This window comes from Hipposideros armiger, unplaced genomic scaffold, assembly GCF_001890085.2.
Source record: "Hipposideros armiger isolate ML-2016 unplaced genomic scaffold, ASM189008v1 scaffold_190, whole genome shotgun sequence".
Taxonomy (NCBI): Eukaryota; Metazoa; Chordata; class Mammalia; order Chiroptera; family Hipposideridae; genus Hipposideros; species Hipposideros armiger.
The window spans coordinates 2,352,935-2,380,238 of record NW_017731540.1 but is presented as its reverse complement, the minus strand read 5'-3'; the positions used below and the strand labels follow the sequence as shown (position 1 = coordinate 2,380,238).

The following is a 27,304-nucleotide window of genomic DNA, read 5'->3' as shown; positions in this document are numbered from 1 at the left end:
TGGGGTGGTGACGGGAGATGGGCTTGGAGATCCGTGGGGGTCCTTGTGATCTGTATTTCAATATTTCAAAGAGCTGTGCCCATTCATCATTAAGGAACGTGGTTAAGCGCTGCTGTTTTCATTGTGTTTCTCACGTTGCCATGGCAACTAAATGACACTCTTATTTGTTATTCAGAATGTGCCTATCTCTACACCCAGACTTGGTTCTTTGTTCCTCCTATTGCCTTTTATATTGCTGAAATCTTCTCCCGGCAAATGTTTCTTCTCTCCATTTTATTTTAGATTGCTATCAGGTAGGCTGACAAAGGGACACAGGAGCCAGGGAAATAAATACAAACAAACCCTCCACACACAGGGCAGAGGCCTGTGAAGCCACTCAGACTCCAAGGGGGAGAGGGGACAACCTCCCAGATTTGTCCCAGCGAGAGTGTTAACACGGGAAGGGAAGGGCTGCTGTTTGCCTTCAGTGGCCAGCAGACCAGGGAGATGTGTCTCTAAAGGAGTGGTTTCTCTCCCAGCAGCTACAGCAGTTGAGTCCTATTATCTCTGCCCCACAGAGCGAGAGACTGAGGCACAGATGGGTATGCACAGCTGTGGCTGAAACTTGGGTAGGAGCAGACACACTGTGGAAGAGGTGACTGAGAACCAGCCAAAGCATTAACCTGCTCCTCCCCAGACGAAAAGCAGCAACAGATGGCTGGTGAGGCAGCCAACTGCCTGCTTAGCTTGCCAGAGGACATGTGCTAGTTTGCAGAGAGAACCTGGGGAGGGTGAGAATGAGGAGTGGTTGAAGACCACAGAGCCCAGGGGCTTCTGTGTGTCACCTGCAGTCACTCAAGGTTGTAAGGTGTCCTGAGTTCCTCCCCACCCCCACCAGAGTCCCCATTTATAAACCTGAGTGGATTGTATTTGTGAGCACCTGTTTGCATTTTTGTCTCATCAACTACGGGCAGAGAGGGTCTTGTCTATTAAGTTTTGTAACTGTCCTTGTGCCTGGCACATAGTAGGTGCTCGGTAAACTATTGGTAAACAGACAAATCATTTCCCTCTTAGTTGTAATAATGGAGCCATAAGACAATAGTACCCCCAAGGCAACCCAAACCTGAATACTTTATTTCTCACCTTACCCCCACCTGCTCATGTCCTCTGAGTTTCCAAATACCTGGATTGGGCATTTGAAAGATTTATGAGAAAGGAACCTCAAAAATAGCCAGGGAAATTTTAACCCTCCATTAAACACACTCTGATTGTGGTCCTTTTAATCAATACATTCGAGTTACTGGACAACAATATCCATCATCTTGTAATATATATTTTTTAATCCCCTCAAATATGCATTTGATTTGAACCAACTCTTTTTAAATTAAGATTTTTAAGCACCGTAGCCATGTGGTCAACAGATGTGTACCAGGCACAGCAACACACACACACACACACACACACACACACACACACACACACACACACACACGTTTTAAGCTGCAGTTAACAGAAAATTGGAAATCCTTGCACTGTGTGGACCAGGAAGCACAGTTAACCATGGCTCCTGTCCTTCTGGTTTCTAGATTGTGTTCGAGGGAGTTATAGGAAAAGGACGTTCGGGAGAAATTGCCATTGATGACATTCGGATAAGCACCGACGTCCCGCTGGAGAACTGTATGGGTACGTGAATATCTGTCTCTTTGTGGCTCTTCCAAATGAGACACCAAGGTCTGGGATATACAAGAGAAGGAAGCACGCCATTTCCAAACAGTCGTTACCCAGTGGGGAAGGCAGCTGCCATTTAAGTAGGAGGTGAGGTGTGAATGTAGCTGTGTCTTAGGCTGTATTCAGGATGCGAGGAGTGTGAGATGAGGGTAAGTCTTACAGCCCCGTTCCCATTCAGAAATAGACATGCATTAAACAGATGTAGATCAGGGTGTCAAGACCCCATCATCAGACTCCAACTTTTAGCAAAGAAAATGCTGGAGGACGAGAATAACTGCCAGTCAGAATTACATGCAGGAAAGGTTTGATGGATTTAATGGAAGCCTTCACTGGTGACCAAAAATAGTACCTGCGTTAGATCAGAGTGATAACATAATTCCCCAAGTAGTTCTTTTACGTGAACGAATTGCAAGACAAACTATGGCTTGTGAAGTAACATTTTAGATTTTGCTGTGAAGTAAATACCTCTCATGCCCCAAATCCCAGAGTTATTTTAAGATTAAACATTGCACAGCAGGTGACTGGTATAGGAAAGACACCGTAACTGTCCCCTTGGACAGAAGTGCCAGCCCCCCCCCCCCGGATACACACATTTTACCCAGTGCACCCCGGGGGCACCCTGACCATCTCCATCAGAACCAGGGACATTCCCCAAAGCAAGAGGAAATCCTGAGAAGGAACAGACCTGCTTTCAGTCAAAACAATGATTGTCATAACTCGCCAACTGCTTTGCTTGGCACATAAGTCCCAGGTGTGTGTGTGTGTGTGTGTGTGTGTGTGTGTGTGTGTGTGTGTGTGTGTGTGTGCCTGATGATGTCAGAAGCACCTGGGACTGCCCCAAGCCCTTCAGGCAACTCTCAGGCACCAGGCATCTAAAAGTAACCCAGGCTCTGAGAAAGTAATCAGTGGTGAGTGACTGATTACAATGCTTTGGGGGACCCATTACACTAGTAAAGGACTTTTTGTTCCAAAGCAACTTGGAGAATCTCTCCCCACCTACCGGGCCCCCATGATGATGATGTGTTAGACACAGTCTAGAGCATGGGGAGGACATGGGACACTTTCTATGGGGTATTATAAAAAAAAACTTAATCGAAGTCATCTTCATCATACCCTATGTTTTCCCAATTCTTTCTTCCCCTTTATTTAACTCAAAATGTCTTCTGTGGTTTTTTTTTTCTTCCAGAACCCATCTCAGCTTTTGCAGGTGAGAATTTTAAAGGTAAAAAAAAAATTGTTTTTTTGCATGCTTTTCCTTTCCCACCACGTGATGTGAATTTGGTGGAGGGTAATAAACCCCCAAATTTAACAAATCTCAGAAGAGAAAACAGACGCCACACCTTCCCACCGCTAGATGGCACCAATGACACCTGTAGATGCCAGGGAAAGGGGGATTGAGATCCTCACTGTCTGTTGTTTAATTAAAGTTTAGAAACCGATAATAGAGACAAATAGGTTACAGATAAACCTTTCAGCCTTGCATTGTCCAACGGGGAGCAGTGAGGCTGAAAATGCATGAGTGGTGAGAAAGGAGAGACTGTAGGGAGACTGAACAACAACAACAACAACAAATCAGTAGTAAATTAAAAGTGAAATGAGGTGGCAATGATTTATTTTAGCCTGAAGATGGTTTCTTTCCAGTTCCAGGGTATCAAGGCAGCAGTCTCAATTAACCCTCCGTGAGATACAGTGGCAAGCTGTTTTGTGAGGGGGAAAAGTTAGGGAAAAGACACAAAGAGTGATAATCCTATTGAGGAAAAGTTGCAGAATTCAGGAGCTGGTGTCTAATAAAGGAATAAGAAGGCACATTTGATAACTGGAGTTAAAGCCCTTTAAATAGAGGACTGAAAAACAGAAAAGGACATTTTCTTCCTAATAAAGTCACTATAGAGCAGAGCAAAGAGAAAAGAATTTGGAGCGCTTGCCTCATCCGTTGAGGCAGGGGAAGGGACGCCAAGCTTGGGGATGGTTATGCCTGTGCTGTTACAATGCCATGCATTTCACATTTTGGCCCTTTTTGCAGTCCAGTTAGTTGACACTGCTGCAGTTCCCACCCAGGTTCCTGTGCTAAGCGTTGAGAAGCCACTCAAAATGCTTCACTTTTAGTTGGCCTGGGTGTAAAAGCACACTCAGAGACACTAACCCTCCCCTAAGGACGTGGTTTTCATAACCTATTTTATGCCAACAGTTGTGAGGGTTGTTGGGCCCTGTGTGTACTGGCTGGCCTTAACCCCATAGGTGACAGTGTTTCAGAGATAAGGGAAGTCCGTTTTATATCTGAAGTCTAGGCTTGTTATCTTCACTCTCATTAATCTGTCCGGCTCTTGGCTAGAAAGAGATGAATTCCTGGTTTGTCACCTAGATGCGTTCTCTGACTCCAAGTCACCTTGCCTAATTCGCCACTCATCACCCACAGCTCTAAGACAATAGATGAGGAAGAGCCAAGCAGAATAGTGAATGACAGACCCCCAAAGCATACCTTGTCTTTCTTTCTCACCCTTCCTTGCCCCCCTTGAGCCCCATTCCTACCCCCCGTGGCACGTTTTGAAGTATTAAGAGTGCTCATATGCCTATGTTGGCGCTCTTTGGGCGTGAGATGTATGTGAATGCGAATCTAAAGCATTAGAAGGAGAGCTGAGGTCACAACTGAACGGCTTGGATTACAGTTGAATTCAAGTTCTAACCTTCAGGACCCGAGGTAATGTTGATACCGGGGAAGTGGAACCTGCTTATGTTGTTTCACCGGACTCTGATTGGTTGTTGAGACTCAAAGCTCCCAGAAAAGGCTGGCTAAAGACTTGCAGGCACTGCCGCACAGTGGCCTGTGTAAGCACACAGGCCTGGGTCCGTGACTGACAGGTACAGTGGCTAAGTGCTTTGCTCCTGTAAGAGAATAAACAAACCAGGGCACATGTGCTCTCCTTGAGGCTGTGTTTACCGTGGGGCTTCACAGTCCAGTCATGTTCTCTTGTAAAAAATATATAAATAAAATATCATCCGAGCCGCAGTGCTCATTTAGCCAAAATAAACATAGGGCTTAGTGACTTGAAGGTAAGAATTTCCAGTGTGTTCCCGATGGGCTGGCTTGGGGGATTAAGCCGAGGCAGAGCACCAGTGGCATGGATTGGCCTACAGCTGATGTCTTGGGAGATAGCGAGCATCTTTGGAAGGAGGAAACCAAGTCTTGGGGAGCAGAGATTTGACCCAGGAACACAGAATCAAGAGCAGGACCAGAATTGAGAATGGACAATCTCAATCCCATTGCCAGTCTTTGCATTGAATTCCAATGTGGTAGCCAGATGAACCCAGGGCCAGAGAGTCTTCTTTTGCGCTGAGGCCCATTTGACCTCAGCATGCAACTCTGTGTTTTGATTCAAGCCAAGCTTTCCATTTGGGAGAGGAAAGGGGAACCATTTGCTCTATGTAACCTAGTGACTGGCCTACCATTCCTCTCCTGGTCCGGGCAGAGGCAGCCCGCTCTCGGTGGTAGTGTGGGAGCCTTAGGATTAAATGGCATTTTCACTCAGAAAGGGAAACAAAGAGAAATCAGATTGGGAGAGGCAGGATATGGAAAGTTGATGGTAAAACACTATTAACAACAGGCATTTACATTGATAGTATGTTTTCTTGAATTTGAGTTGTTTTTCTTTTCCATTATAAATTAACCATGAGACGGAAGCTTTCTTATTCTTTAAGAGAGACCAGTGTGTACTAGGTAAATCTTTAAGGAAATGCAATAACAGTGGCCTCTGGTCCTGAGCTTATTAGGTATTCTTGATCTTTTGTATTTTGAAGTGTCTTTCATTTCCCACCTCTTACTCATTTCTTGCCATGAGACACATTCTTTTTATTCACATCACCTTGTGTTTTCTGCTTAGTGTGTACACTTTGATTGTATACCAGGGTGTGAGTCAGTAATGAAGAGAAACAAGCCGTGAAGAAAAGGAGAACTGTGTAGAGAAGGGACAAAGAAAAGAGAGAATGAATAAGCTGTGTTGTCATGTGATTTTTAAAAAGACTTTTTTCTTGTTGTTGTTATGAGTCACATTTTAAACAATGTAGCCTGGGTGTGCATTTTTTCTTTTTTTTTAAGCACTGGCTATAAACATAGTACCATCATGTATCTTTTTCTAGAATTTGAGCTTTAACAAGTGAAAAACTATGTAAAGGGAAAAGACAAAAAACACAAAACGTGGTATAATTAAGGTGATGAATTATTTCCTCTTAACCAATATTTTCTTTTATTCAGTAAAGGAAAAAGAATAATAAAGAAGCAAGTAAAAATATATAAAGCCCATAATCATAGATCTGCCGTTGTTGACTAGGCGGTTATTTTTAGCAGCTCACAGTGGAAGGGAAGAGTTCTTGTTCGCGTTAGAGGCTGTGGGCTCTGAACACAGCGGCGGCAGAGAGACGGTCTGGTACCCCACCCATTAGATACCCATGGAAATCCCGGGCATGGGTGCATTCGTGGAAAGTGGTTGTTAGAGTGAAGAATTCAGAGCTGCTGTGTCTACCAGTGATGGATGCTAAAAGGAACGTCAGTATCTCCTGTTAACGACTGTAGATGTGGGTTTTATGTCTCAGACCAGTTCTGAGGGTCCTAGGGCCCATCTCTTGGGTCTCGCTTTCTGTAATCCTCCTCACTTTTCATCCAGGTAAAACCAGGAGAAAGTGAACACCAAGGGCTTTTCTCATGGGCTGAGAGGGGAGCAGCCTTAAGAGAGACCCATTTGGGGGACAGAGCTGGCAGGGGTTTGACTGTACATCAAGTTTGAAGTTCTGTTTACTTGGTGCCAACCGGCCCATCTCTGCCATTTCCCACCCCCATCTCTCCCTTTGCATGTTCACCCTCCTTCTCTGTTGGCTGCCTCCCAGAACCTTGCCCGCCAGCATAAAGGCCCCCGTCCCAGGGCACAGGACCCATTGGAGTTGGCCTCAAATTCTTGCTCTTCTTGGCTTCTTTTCTCCCGTGGCTTTCTCTACTAGAAGCACTTCTGAGAAGCAGCAAGGGTTAAACGGCGTTTATGCACGTAATCCTCTGATGAAAGGCAGAGAAGTATTCCTAAACCCTGCCAGGGTTCCAGATAGGCAGCTGTGCTGTGTGACTCCTTCTCCTCGCTCCCCCGCCCCCTCACGTCTCCAGCTGCCAGATGAAGGCTAGGTGTTGCTGAGCAAGGAAGCCTGGAGCTCAGATGTGTGTAAACCGGGTAACTGCTTGGCTGCCATAGCTTGCCTAAGGGGACACTGAGGCATTCTTTGTGAGGTTTGCTTGTGCATGCTGCCTCTCCTGTCACAGGCCTGGTGCATCCCCTCCCTGCAAGTTTACCATTCATCCAAACAGCTGCCAGCGTCAGTTTCTCTAAGGGAGAAAGAACGTTATTCTCACCAGCTTTTCTTCTCTCCAAGAACAGCAAGGACACGCCTTAGTTTAAAGAAAGAAACCTAAGTACCACTAAAGAAATGAGATGTGTTCGCGACTTGAGCCAACTAACCACAGATCTGAATTTAGAGGCATCTTATTTATCTATCTATCTATTTATTTATTTATCTAGTCGATGCAAAATAAAATTTATTCACACAAGGGCAGTATAGGGCATAATTCAGATTTAAAAAAGAGAGAGAGAAGGAAACGAATATTTTCGACACTTCACATTCACACAAATTTTGCAGCTTTGTGTCTACATTCACCCATTGAGCATGGAGTTCCCTGGATTTGAAATAATTTAGCAAAATTAGAACACCGACAGAGGAGGTTCCTTTTACGTAGGTCTATATTCTATGTAAAATGAATAATAAAGGGCCATTTTAGATAATTGGGGTTAGGGTGGGAGGGGCAGCACGGTTTCTGCTACCCTGATGACCCTCCATTCACTGCTTGGAAGGCAAATCAAAAGAGTCATTTCTCAGGGTATTTTGTACTTTTACATTCTTTTTCCAAACAGACCACATTCTTCTACTATCTTCTGTAAACTTCTCTAGAGGAGCCAGCCTTTTTCGGGGGGCTTGTTTAATCTCACAAATTAAATAAACCTTTTATCTGAAATGCCCCTTCACCAACACTTTATTTTCAACCTGTCCAAAAAGGACTCCCCAGGCAGGCCGGGCCTGAAACAGTTCTTATTTGCAATGAGCCTTTTTTTTGTTGTTGTTGTTTTTTCTTCTGAGAGAGACAACGCACCATTGTTGACTTTTAAAACATTTCTTTAGGAAACCTGGGTGACTCCTCCAGGCCCAGAGGACATGTCGTAAACTTAGTTGTAACAGATGCTTTCTCTTTTCAGTGATTCAGTGAGAGCCTGACTTGACTGAGACAATTCTCAGACAGGTTCCAACAGAAGTAGGCCGCAGGAAGGCAGAGGGCCACTTCCTGCTCGAATGGGGGGGTGGCACACTTTTTCTGTGACAGTCCAGATAGTAAATGCGTTGGGCTTTATGAGACTCTGTGTCACAAGTACTCAGCTCTACCATTGTAGCTCAAAGGCAGCCACAAGCAGTATGTGAACAAATGAACTGTGTTCTAAGATGTGCAAAACAGGAGGTGGGCCAGATCTGACCTACAGGCCATCATTATATAAGCCCTGGATTCGAGCGCAGGATGTGCTTCCGGTCCTGACCCTGCCAACTACCAGCAGTGTGAACTTCTTCTGAGGGCCCTGTGCCATGTCGGGTTTCATCATGTGTTGCTCTGCCCTCCTCTTCAATTTTCCTCCACGTAAAGCCAGGGTAAAAAATCACATATCCTCTCAAGTTCTCAGGTCTTCCATCTCATGAGAAATAAACAAGATAATTCACACGAAGCCCGTAGCTCAATGCTCACTGCACAGGAAATGCCCACTCATTGTAGCCATTGTACTGGCCACGTTTCCCAATTGCATGTTAATCCAGTAACCCTGTTTGCACAGTAGGCATGGAAGGAACACTACCCACTGTGTAATTTTTCTCCGGCTTCTTCAAATTTCTTGTTTCTCAGAATTCAGATGAATTCATATTCTTTGCGTTCAGGTCACCCCTTCTCCAGAGGTCTCAGAACCTTTACAGATGAAAGCCTGTTCAGCCTTGCAAATACACGTGTAGGTATTGACTCTTTAAATGTCTGTTTCTCATTATTTCACACAAGGAGAAAATGTGGAGAATTGGGGAGTTGGGGGGTGAAAAATAATGAAAAATAGTTCAGGAGTTGATTTTCCAATTGGGAAAAAAAAGAAAAAGTAGTAGAAGTCGGAGTAATCAAAGGGAACATGCAGGTCACCAGTGCTAGGCAAGGTTGAAGTTGCACATTCAAGGTCAGAGGGCTCTTTCTCCCCTGTTGGGGACCTAGCCCAGGCTCCTTTATTGTTAAGCAATGGCGCGGCCGCCCCATATAACTGAGGGTGTGAGTGAGGCAAAACTACAGCCCCTCACCAACCTAGTACCTGGTGCAGGCAGCATCTTCCCGAAGGGGCCACAGTTTTGCAATTTTATTTAGAAGCACAGCAGGAGCTAGCAGAATCTCTAGCACTTTCTAAGAAGAGCAGTTATGTGCATTACCAGTGGGTCATTACCATTTTCTAGAGAATCTGAATGTTCCAGAATACCTTCCTCTGTCCATCCATCCATCCATCCATCCATCTGGTATCCATTGGGTTGCTGCTATTGTCTGGGAAGGTGCTTTTTAGATGGTGATCTAACCCCTATGGGTCCTTCAACTTCCTTTTCTGGCAAACCACAGCCTCATTAGCATACAGTCTTTTTTTTTTTTTTAAGATTTTTTTTGGGGAATTGGGGGAAGGGGAATAGACAAGTTGCTGTCCTTTTGTTCTTCAGTCTAGTTGTGGAGGACGTTGCTTCACTGGCCCAAGTTGGCACCATCATTGAGCTGTTACCGAGCAAGGCAGATCAGTTGCCGGCTTCTGGACGGCCGCTTTCGCTGGCTGCTGGCTACACACGGTAGCCCGTGGCAACCCTCTGCAGCAGGGGCTGCAGCCTACGCCGTCACAGTTGCCGGAGACTCACAGCAGCCCAGCTCCAGGTTGAGCTGTTGTTCGGCATCTTAGCTGTGGGGGGCAGTGTCACTGTCCCTCATATGTGGGATCCGAACCGGGGCCCTCTGGCATCCCAAGCCAGCTCTTAATCAATGCGCCACTCGGCCGGCCCAGCATACAGTCCTTGAAGGCTGCCACAGAGCTAGATTCCAGACCAGGGATCTACCTGTCTGGGAGTTGAGTCTCTTTAGCTGGGGAACATTCTGAGAAACTCTGGCCCCCAACCACAGGTCACCCAAAAATTGCCTGTGGGTGATGAGGGAGAGGTTGTTAGGTATATCCTCTCTTTTTTAACTCCCTTAACTTTAAAAGCACAAGTTCATGTAGTATTTTTTTTTCATATCTCCAAACGTCCAAAGAAAATGTTTAAGGAGCCAATATAATGTCCCCCAAATGGCTTTTGTCACTAAAATGTTCTACGTGTTGGTAATTTCAGGGGAGGGGAACATTGCTAGGAAAGGGGAAGAGGGTCTTATACCTAAAATGGAATTTGTCTTCCAAAATGTAGCAGAGCCCTGAGGCCAAGGGTCTTTCAGATTCTGAATAGGCAGTGCACATACTTTCCTCCAGCACGCCCCTCGAGCTTCCTTCCCCACTGTGCCCCAACTTTGTCTCTGTAAGAAACACTTTAGGTGTAGCATTTGGCCGCATCCTTCCCCAGCCCTGGCACGGTGAGCCCTAGGTGGTATGTTTTTAATATCGAAACCAGAGTTTTGGCTGAAGGAAAGCACACCTTTGAATTGAGACTAAGTGGTGACGGAGAGAACGTGGGCAGTTGTGTCCGTTTTCTGCTTGACAAAAATTTGTACTCCTGCCTTTGTGGTTTGGTCAGGTGCTTCGGATGGGGAGTTAATCCCTGTGGATTTATCACCTTCCTTTGCTCTCAGTGGTGAGCTGCAGCCTCATTAGGGGACAGCCCTCACTAGGGAACCAAATTGAAATCAGGCAAACCTGAGGACGCCCTTTGTCAGGGGTGGCACTGAGGAGCTTTGGGCCATTCCTGCACACTTTGTTGTTTCTCGTGCACTTTTCTGAGTCCGCGTGAAAATCCAACAGCAGGATGGTTGCCAGGCAGCAGATTCTCTTGGTGACCTGAATAATGAGTTGACACCAGTTTACGGTGTGACTCAAAAGCTGGCCATTTCAAGGAGCTGTTTTCAGCACCTTGCTTTCCCATTCTCTGTTTCCATGCATAATTTTAAGAGAGAGAGAGAGAGAGAGAGAGAGAGAGAGAGAGAGAGAGAGATGCTTTCCCAGCTACAGTAATGAAATTAAAGAAAAATAGAGTAGGTGATGATGAAGATGACAGTGTAGAGAGGGGTATGGTGGGGATCCTGGGATTCTGGAAGCCTTTCCACCCCAGGGGTTGTGCACATGGCTGTCAGGGTGTATGCTGTGTGACACATCCTTGTCAAAGCTCCCATACTGTGGCATTTCTGAAGGCCCGAGAGGCATCACTGACCCCTGCACCTTAGGGAAAGGGATCCCTGAAACTAGAGGAACCAATGATTAAGGCCTGGGAAGGTAGGCAGGCTCTGAAAGATTTTTCCAAAAGAAATGCTCTCATTTTTTCTGCCACTCCTGAGAAGACATCAGAAGGTCTGACCCACCCCTCAGCTATTCCCCAAATCAAAGAGAGAAATCCTGGTGTTCAGAGCGGAGAAGTGGGTGAACGCTGACTCAGAAATACAAGTCTCTGCCTCGATTCAGTCTTTTAATCACACACATTTATTGAGCGCCTTCGTGCGTACCCTGAGGTAGAAACCAAGGTGAGAGCGAGTTCTTCTGCTTCAGGAGCTCCCAGTCTCAAGGAGGAGGCCTGATGATATAAATAAGCCCTGTCTGTCTGCGCTTTGAGCAGACATACACCCACAGAGTAGGACCAACAATGCATGAAGAAGGCAGCAGCATGGCCGTGGCTCCCCGCTGGGGTGGCCCGTGGACAGAGAAGATACATCTTTCTGGCCACCGGCACTTGATAGAAGCACCTTGGGAGAAATTTTTCATAGGTTAAGCATACATCATTTTTTCAGAAGTAAAGATCATGTCTGGTTTTGGCAAGCTCAAAATGCTCCTAGTCCCATTCTGGGCCAGATTCTCATCTGATGTAAATCTTTGGGAGAATCAAGTTGTAGCACTGTTTTGCATCAAGTGGGACTCTAGCCAGTCTTTCCCCAGAGTTACCCTGGGCTTAAATCGACTACATCATTGCCATGGCAACCAGAGGCCAGCCCTTGAATGTGGTTGCCTTCTAAATCCTCTGCTAGCTTCTCTTTCCTCCTCTGGTCTTTCCGTCTTTTGCTTGATTAAGAATGATCTCCCCCACTTTGCTCTTGCTCACTCTCGCTCTCACACACCCACTCTCAGTTTCTGCCCACGTTTTTTTGTTGCAACATCCTCCCAATCAGATTTTTAAAACCTCCATCCAGTTTTTTTTTTTTTTAATGAAGATTTGTTAGCCTTTGCTTGACAGTGAATTGACCTGTTTAGACAAGACCAGGCTGATTTCAATGGGCATGGAAGCCTTGGCAAGCCAAAGTGGAATTTACCTTCAAGTCTAGCCAGCCTAATTAATGCACTGTTTGAGAACACTGGCCAGCCAGACCAAATACTGTATTTCTACCCATTCGGGGAATCAGCCTTACAGAATCCCAGAAGTTATTTCAACATCCTTTACTTGTGTATATCCCTGTGTGTGCGTGTGTGTGTCTGTGTGTGCGTGCATTTGGGTGAGTTATAACGTGTCTATGTATTATAGAGTAACGGTGGTTTAACAGAAAGAAGAAAAGAGATTTGTAATCATACAGCTCTTGGTTGAATCCCATACTTACTACTTACTTGCTGTGTAACCACTGTTCGTTTAACTTCTCTGAGCCTCTATTTCCTCATCTGTATAATGGGTGTGACCTACCTCATAATGTGTGAGAAGGAAATACTAGCAGTCATTTAAAAGTGCTTGGCAGGAACTAAATACTCAGTACCATCTTATTCCCCTGTCCCCTCCAAAGCATGTGTGTGTTTCCTTTTTTTTTTTTTTAATTAATTTTTTGATTAGTCTGCATGCTCTCAGCCTAGCAACACTCTTCTGTGTCTCTCCACCAGGGGGCACCCTCCTACCAGGGACCGAGCCCACAGTGGACACGGTGCCTGTGCAGCCCATCCCAGCCTACTGGTATTACGTAATGGCCGCCGGGGGCGCCGTGCTGGTGCTGGTCTCCGTCGCGCTGGCCCTGGTGCTTCACTACCACCGGTTCCGCTATGCGGCCAAGAAGACTGATCACTCCATCACCTACAAAACCTCCCACTACACCAACGGGGCCCCACTGGCGGTGGAGCCCACCCTAACCATTAAGCTAGAGCAAGACGGCAGCTCGCACTGCTGAGGGCCGAAGCAAGGACCGCACCCAATACAAAAGCGAAAGACTGCAAACACGTTGCCTCGATTTTGCACTTTTTTTCTCCTCGCCTAGTCTCTGTGTGAACTCTCAGACATCTCTCTCTTGGGGCACAAACCCTGTGCATTCTTGTCCATCCCGAACATTCTCCTTGGGTTCTGTTTTTTGTTTTGTTTCGTTTTGGTTTTTTTGTTGCTGTTTTATTTCCTTTTGTTGATTCCAAACCAACCAACCCCAACTCTAATGCTGCATCTTGGACTATGAGAAGAGATACACCCTTAAGCACTTCACAGCTCAAGGCTCAGCTGGTTTTCTTCCAGAGACTGCTCTCCTGATTCTTCCCCTTGCCTTACCCCACACCTCGCTCGGTGAGCAGCCTGCCAGGAGACTTGAGGGGAACCCTGGATCTGTGTGTTTGTACATAGTATACATTCGTGCGTGTGACTAGCTCCGTGTGTGGGTGTGGGTATGAGAGAGAGAGACTGGTTCATTGTGTATGTGTGTGGGGGGGGGAGTGTGTGGGCGTGTTCAGAGAGCACCCCTTTAACTCTTGTGTTCCTTCTCCGGGGGTACATTTTACAAGAAAATAATATACTGTACTAGTTTTGTTTACTTGGAGAAGAGAGTGAAGCTTTTTGTTGCCTTATCTAGCTCTGGCTGGGTTTCTGTTGGCTACCATTGTCATCTCCAGGTACCTAAAATCCTAGAGGCCACATGAAATGTAGTGTGGCCCCGCCCATCCCTCTCCCCATCCCCCACCCACCTGACCCCAAGAGGAAGGTTCCCCCAATGCACTCAGACATGAGGGGTCATGTCTCCTGGCGTCTTTGAAGTAACAAGACAACAGCCACAGGGTGCAAGCGGAACCATCTCTACTTCCAGCCCTGAAGCAAGTCTGTCTCATGTTGCCTTATAAAAGAGAAGCTCATAATGAATGTTTAGCTTTTATCGCTTAAGTCCAATCTTGGAGTAAGTCATAGAGAATAACGAAACTGAGACTGATGTAGGAAAATCAGTAGCGTAAGTGGAGAGGGGGATGGAGGAGAGGGAGGAGAAGGAAGGGCTGAAATGTTGTCTTTTTAAAAGTCTCCTCATCTGAGGGGAATCATTGTGCCCAACATGGGATGGAGTTGAGTCAGAAGGTTAAAAACTGCATTCTTTGGTATTCTATTGGTCATTGTAATAGCATTTGTAAAATACGGGGGAAAGGGGATCATTTGCTTTCCTTTCATGGTGTTAATGTGTGCCTGAATCTATAGCCACTAAAATGTGAGGCTGTCCACCTGACTTAGTTAAATACTATGAGAGAATAAAGAGTAATCATTTTTTTTAAATGTACCAATGTGCTACCCCTTAAAGCATTCGTAGCATCTGGCAAATGCACCCTCATAGGCTGGCCTGGCGTTTCCAGATGTTGCTGCATTGTCAGAAGTATAATGAAGATAAATCCGTTACCACCCATTTGTCCTCTCTAAGCAACATAGGGAAAAGGATGTTGGAGATAAATGACCTAATGATATTGTACAAAGGATAGATTCAATAATGAAGCCGATTTCATTGATAGAAAATTCATATTTTAATGAGATTCTCAGTGTCCTGGGGCTCAGCCTGAGGGTGTTTATTTCTCACCTTCATGCTAGGAGGAATCCACTGGGGAAACATAAGATGCTCTCCAAAGATGGTTGCCTGGGCTGAAAGCCTCCAGGTACCTTCAGAGAACAAAATGCTAATGATTGATTTATTTTTTGTTTTTTATTTTTTTCTGGCTGCTTGGGAGAGAGAGAGAGACTTTTAACATTCTTTCAGAATATCCACATCGGTCCCTCTAGCACACACACACTCACTTTTGCATCTGGTTTGTTTCATCCTCTTGAAAGAATGGTGCTCTCCCACTCTTATTCTATTTCAAAGAGCTACTCTGTCTCAACCACAGCAGCCCTGCCAAGAAAAGAAAAGATGAAAGGCTAGAGTGTGAGCTACCTTGAGATTTCAAGACGTGTCCTACCCCCAGCTGAAGATGAGAAAAGGAGCAGGGAGAGGGAAGGAGGGGCAGGAGCCCTTGACGCCATCCATGTGATGACTTCCATGCCAGTCACGAAGGGCTTTTTATCTCAGGTGTCCACATTGGAGGCCAGGCATTCCTCTGAGATAATTGACATCCCTTTAGACACCCCATGGAGGTGCGATGTCAGGAAATTACACCTGGAAAATCCAGCCAGTGTAGCAACTGTCTGAGTTACCATAGACCCTTGAGGATTTCCCTTCTTTAAAAGAAGACAATAACTTTGTGAATTTGCTGTATCTTTATCTGATGCCCCATGTGGCATGATCTTTATTTACATGCCATAGTTGAGAATATGAGACTGCTCAAACCTTTGTGAATCCCATGATGCACTTCTGCTGGGGATGTCACACCTTTTCTCTCTCTCTCTCTCTCTCTCTCTCTCTCTCTCTCTCTCTCTCTCCCCCAGCAACTTTCATTGTATAATATTATCCAGGTACTAGGCTAAAAGGGCAGCTGTTCTATGAAAGCACGCCTTGCATCTTTAAAAAGCAAAATTCTTTATTTCATAGAGGGAGGGAAGAGTCACTCTCTTCTAAAAAAAAAAACAAAAAACAAACAAAAAAACACACACACACAATAGACTGGACCGGTGAATGCATGCATGCATGTGTTTAGAGTTGCTTCTCAGAAGACAAAGAGGTGATAGCAACTCATAACATACAAGTGAATGAATGAATGAATTGAAGGTCTAGCTCAGGCTGGTAAAGTTTTTGCCTTAGAAGTTTCATGTCAACAAACCCAGGAGGGAATCCCCTAACTCTGGGGTGAGAAATCCCTTGCTTGACATTATACTAGCAATTGCCATCCCCTAATTGCTGGTAAAGGCAGAAAAAAGAGGAAAAAAGATCATAGTGTTGCCATTGACAAAACAGGAGGCTGAAAATAAAGTTAAATTGTCTTTTCCCTTATCCCACATTTTTGGGATGAAACCCAGAATAGGATAGGCAATCCAGTAATATTTCTGAGGTTGATGCCCCATCTTTAAAAAGACCCTGTCTTGAAAAAAATGAAACTAGCAGGCAAGCTAACACCTAAAAATAACCGAAAATTACCAAAGAACAACAAGACAAGAAAACTTAAAAGATTTTTAACTTCCTGTTCTTATCCCCTCTCCCTATAACTGTGACAACTCTTGCATTGCTCAGTTGCCTGTGTGTCAAAATAACTTGTGGACATTGGAAACTATTTGAAAATGTATTGTGTGGAATGTAATAAAATAATGATATTTTTATACAAACATCTGGGTTTTTTTTCCCCTTTGCCTGTGAGAACAAAGTTGAAATGTAAGCTTTGAACAAGCTGATGTTTTCAAAGTTTACACACACGTTGCCTTCTGAGCTACAGGGCATTTCTGTGGGAGGTAGGTGGGTTTTCTCCTTAAGGCGGAATACCAGCTTTTCCTTTTGTTGTCTTTATTACTGCTTGTTAGAGGAGATTTTATCCAATTTGTGCAGCTGAGCCAACTATTATGATGGGTGTGGGATTTTGCAAAAGTTGCTAAGTGCTAAATTGCTCAATGTGATTGCCGCAAAATTTCTCTTGATGGCAAACCCCTGGAGATGGGACTGTTACTTTCAAAGGGTCCCCTAGGGGAATGGGGCCGGTGATGCTGAATCACGTACTCAGCTCTATGGAGACGCATAACTCCCTTTGGAGAAGAAGCAGTGACATCTTACCCCTTGCCTACCAAAGTGTTACTTCCTGGGGAACGTTCATCTCCAACTTATGAGCACTCACCCAGACAAAACGAGAATTTGTAGTATGTTCAAGGCTCGAAGATATTCTAGACTTCATTTTGGAGCAAGTAATGAAGATAGTTCCAGGTTTACAGTAATCATATAATTATCAGGGTGCAACAGTTTATAAAAGGAACATTCCATAAGAACTTTAAGGAGAGGGACTTGGGGAAATGTATTAAACAAGTCAGATCTTAATGACAAATATTTTTCTTTGGTTCTCCTCTTTGGGTAGTGAGTGATTAGTTATATAAAAGATTTCTATCAGAGAGGGATTAGGAGAAAAAAATCTAGGAACTACAACCTCCAGCTGTTCAAGGTTTCTAGAATGTGGTCAAGAAGAGGTCAAGGGGTATATTAGGAACATTCATTCCATCAACCCAGGAGACTTCCTCAGGGGTCCAAGAACCATCCTTAAAGGTCTGAAGAAAGACCTTAAGAAAAGGGGCCTGTCTTAGAGACCCTATTTCTGCCAGTCTTGCTTTTTTCCCCTCTCTAAACTCAGATCCAAGAAGGAGTGCTTTTACAGCTATGAAACCTATCCAACTCGTGCTAAAAGGAAACAGGCTCTGGTTTTCAGATCTTAGAGGAAGCTCTGTTAGTACAGAAGGCTCAGTATAGCTGTCACTACCTGTCCTCTGCTGGAGAATGGAGTAGAATATCCATGGTTAGAGCCTTGTTCGTGCCTCTAGTGATAAGCACAATTACCCGTCTTGCCTCAGTAACATGTGGCTTTCCTTAAAGCCATTTGTTCCCATTAGAAAAGGATGAAATGAAAGCATCTCAAAATTATTTCTTTTGGGCAAAGACCCAGGCTCAGGCACCATTTTCCTGAGCTGGCTTAGGACCGAGTTTGCCAGATGAAATTAAATTAGCCATCACTTACACTTCATTAGAATTACTGTTTTTGGAGTCCCCTTTGAGCATTTCAGCGTTGCTCTCCCTGCCTTGGTTGTCGTCCCAAGGCTCATCCTAGAGGTATGCTCTCTTTCCCAAAAGGGCAGAGACTGTTAGGACGCTAATCTTAGGTGTCAAACACAGCACTGTTACAGGCGTGGTATCTCAGACCGAGCTCAAGCACAAATGTTACAGAAATTGTTTCCGTGGATCATAAATACCAGATGTCAAGGCCCTGGGTTGGTTGGGGCGCCTACCTGGCCCTTTATGAGGGTTTAAATGTGCATTCTTGCTGTTGAAACAAGACACTGCTCTCCTAGCCCAGATATCCGCAGCCCGGCCAATCTACTGCGGCCCACGTTTGGTTTTCTCGCCCCTCTCCTGACTCTGCAGTTGTTTTGCACTCACATCGTGGCCTTTCTGTAATCTTTGATGAAAAGAGCTTCATTTTTAAGTTTTGATTTGTCTGCATTGTGGGCTGCACATCTGAGCCAGACCTCAGATCTGTCGGTGTGGCTTGTTTTCTCTCTTTAATTGTGCACATCGCTGGGGCTTCTCACAGCTGTAGCTTGCCTTTCATCCCCTTCAGTGACTTCCCAAAGAAAACACAAAACAAACCCAGCCAGAGAAAGAGGAGGGGAGAGGGGAACGGCAGCTGATGGTCTTCCAATCAGCAAGGAAAAGAATCACCTTACGTAAAGAAATTAAAATCTAGGAAGAGTGTAGGATTTAATTAAGCCTGACCTAGGTCAGGTGCATCGGCATACGTCTGGAGGTTAGATATAATTAGACACCTGCACCCTCAGAAGGCATCAAGCCACAGGCCTCAGCCAGAGTGCATTTGTAGTAACTGCGTGGAGGAGTTCGTTTGGCTCCAAACCTAAGCACTGAAGAGATACAAGATTGGGGAAACTGCCAAAGAGCAAAACTCTTTTAGCATGGTCTGGCACCATGGAGAATCTAGGTGCTTCAAGAAAACCAGTGGGTGGGCAGGACACCCAGAATCATTCTCTTCTCTTCTAGGTGAAGTAATTAATCTTGGGCTTTGCGGACACTAACCTTCAAGAGCCCAATAAAGCTCTAGTCCTGTGTGCGTTGGACCAAGAAGTAGGAAAGGCCATTTGAAGAGTCAGCGACACATGTGCTGGTGTTGAGTGGGGAAGCATCTTTTCTTGGAGTCTTAGGACCAAAGTGGTTATTGATCCTGAAGGAGGTTGTTGGGGAAAATTTTAGGATAGTAACTGGCTGGCTTCTCATCTATATTTTTCTCATCTGTATTACACAACCACATCTTCCAAAAGTGCAAATGATACAGAGAAAACAGAAATCCATTTCATTGTTAACTGGCCCCACTCTCCTTCTCAGAGGAGCCACAAAAAATGGTTGGAGGTAGATATTTCTAGGCCTTGTTTTGTATCTTTAACAAACATCTGTGTTCATATCCAATTCCGTGGTTTGGTTTGGTTGGGGTTTGGTTTGGTTCTGTGTAGATGGTATCATCCCACTTGCTCTCTTTGTTGGATAACTTACTTCCTTTCATTGGATAAAGTCTTGAGGACACTTCAGTATCCACCGACAGATTTACCCCATCCTGTTTAGCTGTTGTACAGCATTCCTTATTGTGTCGATGTACTGTAGTTTATTAACTGCTTCCCTACTGGTCAGCATTCAGGTTGTGTCTAGTTTTTTTCTTTTCTTTTTTTTTTTCTTTTTACTATTATAAACAATACTGCAATGACCATCTCTGAAGTTACCTCTTTGGATACATATTTCTCTCCAATAGAATTTCTGGGTCAAACAGTGTGCCTGTTTTCATTTCAATAGAATGAAATGTCTGAGCTGTTCCTTTTAAATGAACCTGCCCCCTTTTGAGAAGGTAACAAACTAGCGTACAGCCTGGATGAGAGCTCCTGCCATATTTGCTCAAGTCACATAATCTCTGTGGCTATCTCCTTTCCTCTAATGTGGATGGGGAGCGTGCTTGCAAGAGCAGACTCGGGACAGTTTTAGCCGAAGGGTATTTTAATCCTAATGACTTTTTTAAAAAAACTCCCAATACGTGGCGAAAGTGGGCCTACCTGTACGTGGCAGCTCGCTGGAGCTGTGGCCGCTGTGGCCCAGGAGTTAATTCTATCCCTGGGTTCAGCAGGCAGAGCCCTGTCCTCCATGGTTAATGAATTCTACTTGGTTGCTTCAAAGAGTGACTGTGCTATGCCTTGCTGTTATTTATTTATGTTTTCTACTAAAAAATTCATGTAAAAAAACAGCCTTTAAGGTCAGTGCACAGTATTGTGCTGCAGACTAAAATATTCTAGCAGCCACAGTGGGCCTACATGCTAACCGAGATTCTCCAATCCATGGCGCCTTGTGACCAAGGCCCTGAGAGGAGCAGGGTTTCTGGGCTGGAAGGTATTGTCCATCTTCCTTCTGATTAGGTTCAGGGCTAATGTGACTCAAGGAAAGGCACCAGGTGACAAGGTCATTTTCTAGTGGGAGGTTTATAGATACAGGCAAAGCTACTAGCCCCAAATGGCTCCTGCAAGGAGTGGCAAACAGAAGAGACAACAAGGGGCCTATTAGTTCAAAACCCCATTTTCTTCCAAGAGCACGACCCTGATCTCTACCATGCGCTAAGTCAAAGGGGTCATGATAATGTGACTTCGTGAGCATAATGGATAGCTTCTCCACCCACATGTGGGCTTTGTGGGCTTTCTCAGACCTGCCAAAAATCCAGGACTGCTAAACTTTGGACATGGAGCTTGGGTAGATAACTCTGTATGGCTCAGAGTAAATAAACAACATGAGCTTAAGGTGTAGATGAGCTAGAGACATGTCACACCACACACACACACACATACACACACACACACACAGACACATACCCACCTTATTTTGTCTTCTGTGTGTAATTGTGCAACATTGAAACCTTTTAATATTATTAACTAACATGCCCAAAAGCAAGGGTTCTGATCCGGAACTAGAATGACAGCGTACCAGGTTTTGGCCTTCGACCACAGCAATGTCTTTCTCAGGCAGCCCGCCTCATTAACAAGCTTCCTGGACTAGAGTTCTCCGTAACTTGTTAGAGAGCAGCCAGCTCCAGTAATGATGGGGGTGTGGGGAAAGCTTTGAGCCGGAGGTGGTCTTGACCAAAGTCCTATCCTCAGCTAGCCTCTGGAAATTGAGGCTTCATTTTACTACAAGCTGTTAAAGAACCATTTTGTCCCTTTGTGTTTCCCTACTGTGACCAAGGGACTGGGAAGAGGAGCTTAAGGACCTCAGGGACCCCTATGTGCTTCCCCATTGCTTCTCTAGGGCGGTTCTGTCAGCTGCTACTGAGGTGGGAAGATAATCATTAGGACCTAGATGGGGGTTGACATGGGAATGTCAAAGGAACCTGGGGAGGCCTCATCCGCCACAGCCAACCTCGGACTAAGAGTGTGAGCTCAGTAATAGGGTTCATGGGAAGCCCTGGACCCCCTCTCTTGGTGGCCCCTTTTCCTTTCCTCTGGCATTCTTACATTTTCTCTGCCCTCCCTCCACCAAAGCCTTCTCCCAGAAAAGTTTGGATCAGATTCCTTCACACAAAGTCTTAGTCGGTTATTTCCTCCAACTAGTTTCATTCTTACAGGAGACCAAACCTGAGGAATGATTCTATTCTGTTATAATTCCGTAACTGTACATAATTACATTGGTCATCAGCAAGCTTGTGGGGGGAATCACCTCTTGAATGGGTAGAGAGAGGTACCTTTTGGGAACCCCTAAAATCTTTTCACAGAATCATTCATTCTTGTGTTCACAAGAGCTGCTCAGCGTCTAAGTATCGCTAACCCTCTTGGTGAGATGTTTGTGTATAGAGAGTCTTTTCCAAGGACCTGCGAAATATGAAGGGCAATGTTTGAGAAGACATCCTTTTTCATGTTAAAAGGGGACACAGGTTTGTTTCTTCGCCCCCATCCTTTCACTTCACCCAGCTTGTTCCAAATGGCTCCACCTGCGTGGTGTTTCCAGTCCGTGTGTTTCTTGACTATTGGGACTGGAGGAGCGGGGACATGTCAGAGCCACAGGGGGAGCACTCTGAAATGGGAAGGTAGAAGACCTGTTCCCTAACACCTCAGGACAAAGAATGGGGGATGGAGGAGACACTGCTTTTTCCCTGAAATTTTCTGTGGTTTTTCCGCCCTCATACCCTAAGAAATGTTAGCCAACAAAACAAGTGTGAAGAACCTGTTCCTTGTTGACACGTCTACTTACAGTGATGGAGAGTATCTCTGGTTTTTCAAAGACCTAGAGTAACGCAGGGATTCCAGAATTGTCCTCCATCCCTGTTCCTGAGTTTTTTCAGCCTGCACAATCGTAAGCCCATCTTTATAGCTAAACATTTCTCTGGCTGCGTTTTTTTTATTTTCACACCATTGTTGGGGCTCAGTGGAGACATTCTGGCCTCAGCTGCTCTTCCGCCTTCACACTTAAAAGAGTTATTAGGTCATTTCATAGCCTTCACGTTGGCAGTTGGTATTTCCAACCCTTTTTAGCGTTTCCTCCTTGTTATTCAACTAAAAATAATAGAAAGTAATGGCTAAATTCAAGTTCAGACTTTTGATATCTCCAGCCAAGCCCCCCCTCCACCCTTTTCTTTTCAGCTTAAAACCATTTGAAAACTTCAAAAAATAATTTTTTCCATGACTTTGCATAGATTTGGCTATAGCTCAAGAGATAAAAACCCATGATAATAGATCTTCTGCTGGTATTTCTAAACTCAAGCCAAACCCAGCAAGGGTAGAATGGCTCTCAAGTTGCCTGACTCTCTGGAAGAGGTTTGGCAAAGTTCAGATCAACGTCTGAACTTTTGGCTTCTTATAATAACTGGGGATGAGCAAACTGAATTAGGAAAATTGACTGTAGTGGGAATGGGAACCTTTAGCCAATACTAAATGGTAAACTAAATTAAACACTTTGAAGGGCCAAGAAATATCTCCTAGTCCTTCATTATTTCTCATTTATTTTGATCCCAGTGTTGTATCTCCTGCTGGGACCAAAACAAAATGGCTGAGAGAATTTTCTGAAGGCTACTCCCATCCGAACTTTCCAGTGTTTAGCTGGCTCAGGGAGTTCTGGAACTTGGAACCAAATTGAACAAGGACTCGAAGTGGCCAAGAGCTTAATCCCACACAAATCACAGTCCCAAACTAGGTGTTGAAAATGGGGCTTCCTCTCAGCTCTACTGCCGATTTGTTCAACGACTTATTGCATTTTTCTACCCCTCCTTCCTCAATTTCGTCCTCTTTATAATAGAGGCGATAACACCTGGTACCTGTGAAAATGAATTATTTCAATGATTTCCTGTCGTTTTCATCCTTGCTTTAAAGGCTGCTTGCAGTTTGGTGAGTGAAGTGGATGTATTAAGGCTGGCTTTCCCTGAGGTTTTATCAGCCCTGACTCAGTCAAAATGGAGGCTTAAAACTTAGGGCATGACTTACCCGCTTTCTCAGTTCCTAGCTTGCCAGTTGGCAGGACTGGTTCCTAAGCCAAATGAGCAAGTATTGAAAATATGGAACCTCATGGTTTCCCCTGTATCTGTCCTTTTCATGGTGTTCGGTTTCCATGCACACTGTAAGATGGATGTCTTCGGGGAGCAACCACTTCCGGGAGAGGACAGACCTGGGATAAAGACTAGGGCAGTGAGCAGTCTGCAGCCAGAGAGCCCTTTTCTGTAAAAGTCACCATGTCTACTTCCACACAGCAGCCCTCTTCAGAGAGCCCTCATCGAAGGACCCTCACAGCTTTCTCATTTTATGCCCATAAAATTAATAGAACTCTAGAGCAGGGAAGCACATCAGTGGTTACTTTACAGAGGTGCAAACAGTGAACAGGGAGGTCAATGACTTGTCCAAGCTCTCATCCCTGGGGCTAGCAGCAGAACTCAGACGCAAAGCAGACTGTCTGCTCCCGGGGCTGTGCTCCCAGTCCAGTGCTCCTCTATATCCTGTGTGTGGCTTCCTGTCAGGTGTAGAGTGGAACTGACACTCCAGTCTTTAGAGCATCTTTGCTACACATTCTGGATGGCAAACCTGTCCTTCATTTCAGCCAAGCCTCTTACCCCACTGCTCAGAGTTGGCATGGAAGGAACTTTTCAGAGAACCAGCCTTTGCCGGTGTCCTGAAATGATCTGCATGCAAGTGACCCAGGGACAGATTATTTTAAATCATTTATCTAAAAGTAACTAGTGGTTTGGGGGCAGACTTCTCATGCTCCTTGCAATCCTGTGAAGCTCCCTTTACAATGCAGACAATCCACAGAACAATGTCAATGCCAGTCCTCTCATAGTAGACCACAGCAGAGCCAAAGTGGTGAAAGTGGCGGTCATAATCTTTCTGTAACAGAAAAGAAGAAAAGCAAACTAACCCCAAAGGATCTTAATTTAAGAGAAAAAGAAAAATGGAAGAAAATGGGAGAGAAGATTGTGTGTGTGTGTGTGTGTGTGTGTGTGTGTGTGTGTGTGTGTGTGTGTGTGTGTGTGGAGAGAGAGTGGGGGAGAGGGGCAGAGAGAGAAAGACAGAGAGAGAAATTGTGAGAGAAAGCTCTCTTGTTGGAGACCTAAATCACACTCAGTGGGGAATTTCCCAGTTGCAGGCTGGGGTGTCTGGGGTGTTTCCACTGCATAGCATGTGTGGTCTTACACCAGCAGGGTGGTATTCCAGACCCCTTGGGGAAAAACATATCTTCTTAGAGGAGGTTCATTTCGTAACTGGGTATCACTGTTTACCCTTCATGCCATCGTAATGCAATCTACTGATAAGGACACTGGAGAAATTTGGCTCTCCTCGGGTGGAAGGAGTTCCTGGAGCAGTCCAGTGGATGTTTAATAACGAGCCACTATGGATCTCTTGCTCTGAAAAATCAGGATAATGGGAGATAGATGAGACCTTGAATAACTTTTCACTGTGTACCTAACCCACCTCTCAATGATGCTAAGAGAAGGGACTCCCGGGGAAACAGGGGGACTTCCAGTCTGAGGTTCAATGTCAGTATGAAAATGCCCACGTATGGTTGAATTGGGTGTTTTGTACGTTTATCTTTTAAGTAGTGGCTACTCTGCTCACATGATCAATCCAAATCTCTGAAGCTCCCTTCCAGTCACCCGTGAGGTCTTCCTCTCACTATGCTGGTCCACAGCAGCTGGTGAAGGGAGAGCAGAGCAGGGACCTGCCTCGCATCTAGGGAAACACAAGGTGGAAGAGTTGTGGCCTGGCAAGGCAACCTCTTCTGAATTCCTCAGTGGATCTGATAAAAATGAATTCAAGCCCAAACCCAAGAGCTCAGTGTATGGATGAAAAGGCTCAGGTGCCATGTTGGAAACCATTCCAAGACCTCCCCAACCCCCACCTTGTAGCAGCCTCAATTCTGAAGACTCCTCCTCCTCACTCCCAGGTTTTCTTCCTGGCAGTGGCCCAGCCTCATTTGCCCAACCCCTGCCCTGGTCTCCAACAGCACTTAAAGCCCCCTCCACAATGCCCCACTTTCTTTTATGCTATTCTGGTGTGGGTGACTCTTTGCTTCCCAGCCACACTGAAGGGCATAGATTGTAGACCCCGCTCCCCTACACCTTCCTTTCCCCAAATCCTCTATATGGTTCCTGGGCACCTAGTCAACCCTCTTAACAAGGGATGGGGTGCTTGATTGGCTAGTTAGTCGTTAATGAAGACTGCCCTTTGAAAGACAGTATAAGTCAGCCTTCCCTCTTTCAGTAACGCCTATCATAGAAAATGTCAGGCCCCAAGTTTCAGCTCATCATAACTTAACATTCATGAGAGGTTTTTGCTAGTTTCCATCAAAGCGGTGAGGGAGAGCTGCCGGCAAACAGCCAGAGAGTGTATCTAGTCAACTGGGATCTGAGACAGAGAAGACCTTTTTTTTCTGTTAGAATGGGGTAGTTGCAATGTCCTGCCCATCCCACAGAACTTAGGTACAGACTTGGAGCGGGGTGGTGCTCTCCTCGGGCCCTAATACAGTACTTAGAGTGAGAATTCAGGCTTTGCAGTCAGACTGGCCTGAGATTGAATCCACACAGAGGCCCAGAAGGAAATAGGGTCATGTGAGCACAAAGGTTGAAAGTGGAAATCATGTGGGTGGTAAGATCCATTCTTGATCCGTGCGCTCCTAGAGGTGTGTCCCATTCCACTCCCCCTAGTCCATCTCACACTCCCAAACAAACCCACCCACTAAAACAGACTCCTGGAAGGTCCTCTCCAAGTTTTCCTCATTAAAAAAAAAAAAAATTAAAAACAAAATTTTCAGTTCCTGGTCCCCGCATTCTTTTCTATCTGCCTCACTTGCTGAGCTGGGTCCTCATCCTTGGCGGCCATTCTTTCTTCCCAGGAAAGAGCTGCCTCCACTCTCCCTCCTGGTTCATCACTTTCCCTCCTCCCCACCCTTGCCTTTTCTTTGCTAGAAGTACAGGGGCCCAGTGGGAGAATCACACTCCTTCCTGCCAGCATCCTGAGGAAAAAGGCTGAGGTTTACCTACCGGATGCCACAGAAAAGGAAAGTGGCCCATGAAGGCAGAGATGCTTTTGAGAAAGAAAGCTCTTAATCAAACACAGATATCAAGAATATTAGCAAAGGGACTAAAGAAAATTGCTATCAAAGTAAATTGCTTTTTGTACAAATATTCCCTTTATTTGGGTTTTCCCCAGTGTGCTATTCTTTCTTTAAGGCTTGGGAAACAGATGCGCTTTTGAAAATGTTGATTAACTTATCCTTTTTTTTTTTTCCCCGATCCCGTCCAACTCACCCAAATGCTGGGAGCAACCAAAAGCCTAGTCAAGCCTATAATGTGTTCTTCACCTTAAGTAGCCTTTGATCTCCAGGTGCAGAAATCTCAGCCACATCTAGGCAGTCAATTTCATAAAGCCTTAGAAATGGACCAGTTCTTGGGATGTCATGTCATCCAGTCCTCTGCCTTCAGAGACAAGAGGTTGTGATCTCCTGGGGGGAAAATTATTCTTATAGTCATTATCATCCTTTTACCATTTTTCCTTTAAGATACATGCCACATCCACCTCTTTCCAGCCCATGATCAATAGTGTCCTAAGAGTTCTCCCCTGAGCATATGAGATGGAGCAAAATGATGTTCTAGCATCCAAGAACTCATCACACCCTTGGCAGAGACCAAATCCCTAAAAGCAAGAACAGGATTTGGCCCAAAAGGCACTGGCAGGAGCCCTACAGTTTGCATCCTAGGCTGATTCATATATTCTCCAGTGTTCTGTATCTTTTAACTGTGAAGGTGTTAAGACATAGGAGCATCCCATCAAAACGATTACTTGTTGGAAATGTGATGGCTTTCTTCCATGTTTGTTTTTTTCATAAGGTTAAAAAAAGGCCCGGCTTGACTTTCTCAAGCTTGAGTTGAGCCCTATGACAGACACCACCTGCCTCTTGTTGACTCATGTTCACTTCTTCATTCCAAGGAAACAG

At 45.1% G+C, this 27,304-nt stretch overlaps 1 protein-coding gene across 5 annotated transcripts in view; it reads left to right on the top strand.

The window, feature by feature from the left end:
• Window positions 1–27,304, top strand: part of NRP2 (neuropilin 2) — a 116,438-nt gene that overhangs the window by 82,061 nt on the left and 7,073 nt on the right. The window contains exons 14-16 of one of the 5 annotated variants that reach the window (XM_019652952.1): window positions 1,566–1,662; window positions 2,894–2,914; window positions 12,834–15,763. In XM_019652952.1, the coding sequence (XP_019508497.1) occupies window positions 1,566–1,662; window positions 2,894–2,914; window positions 12,834–13,114 (399 nt within the window). In that variant the 3' untranslated portion in view covers window positions 13,115–15,763. Of the gene's footprint in view, window positions 1–1,565; window positions 1,663–2,893; window positions 2,930–8,712; window positions 9,351–12,833; window positions 15,764–27,304 lie in introns of those variants that run through there. The other 4 variants (XM_019652951.1, XM_019652953.1, XM_019652950.1 and 1 more) reach the window with 4 other exon arrangements.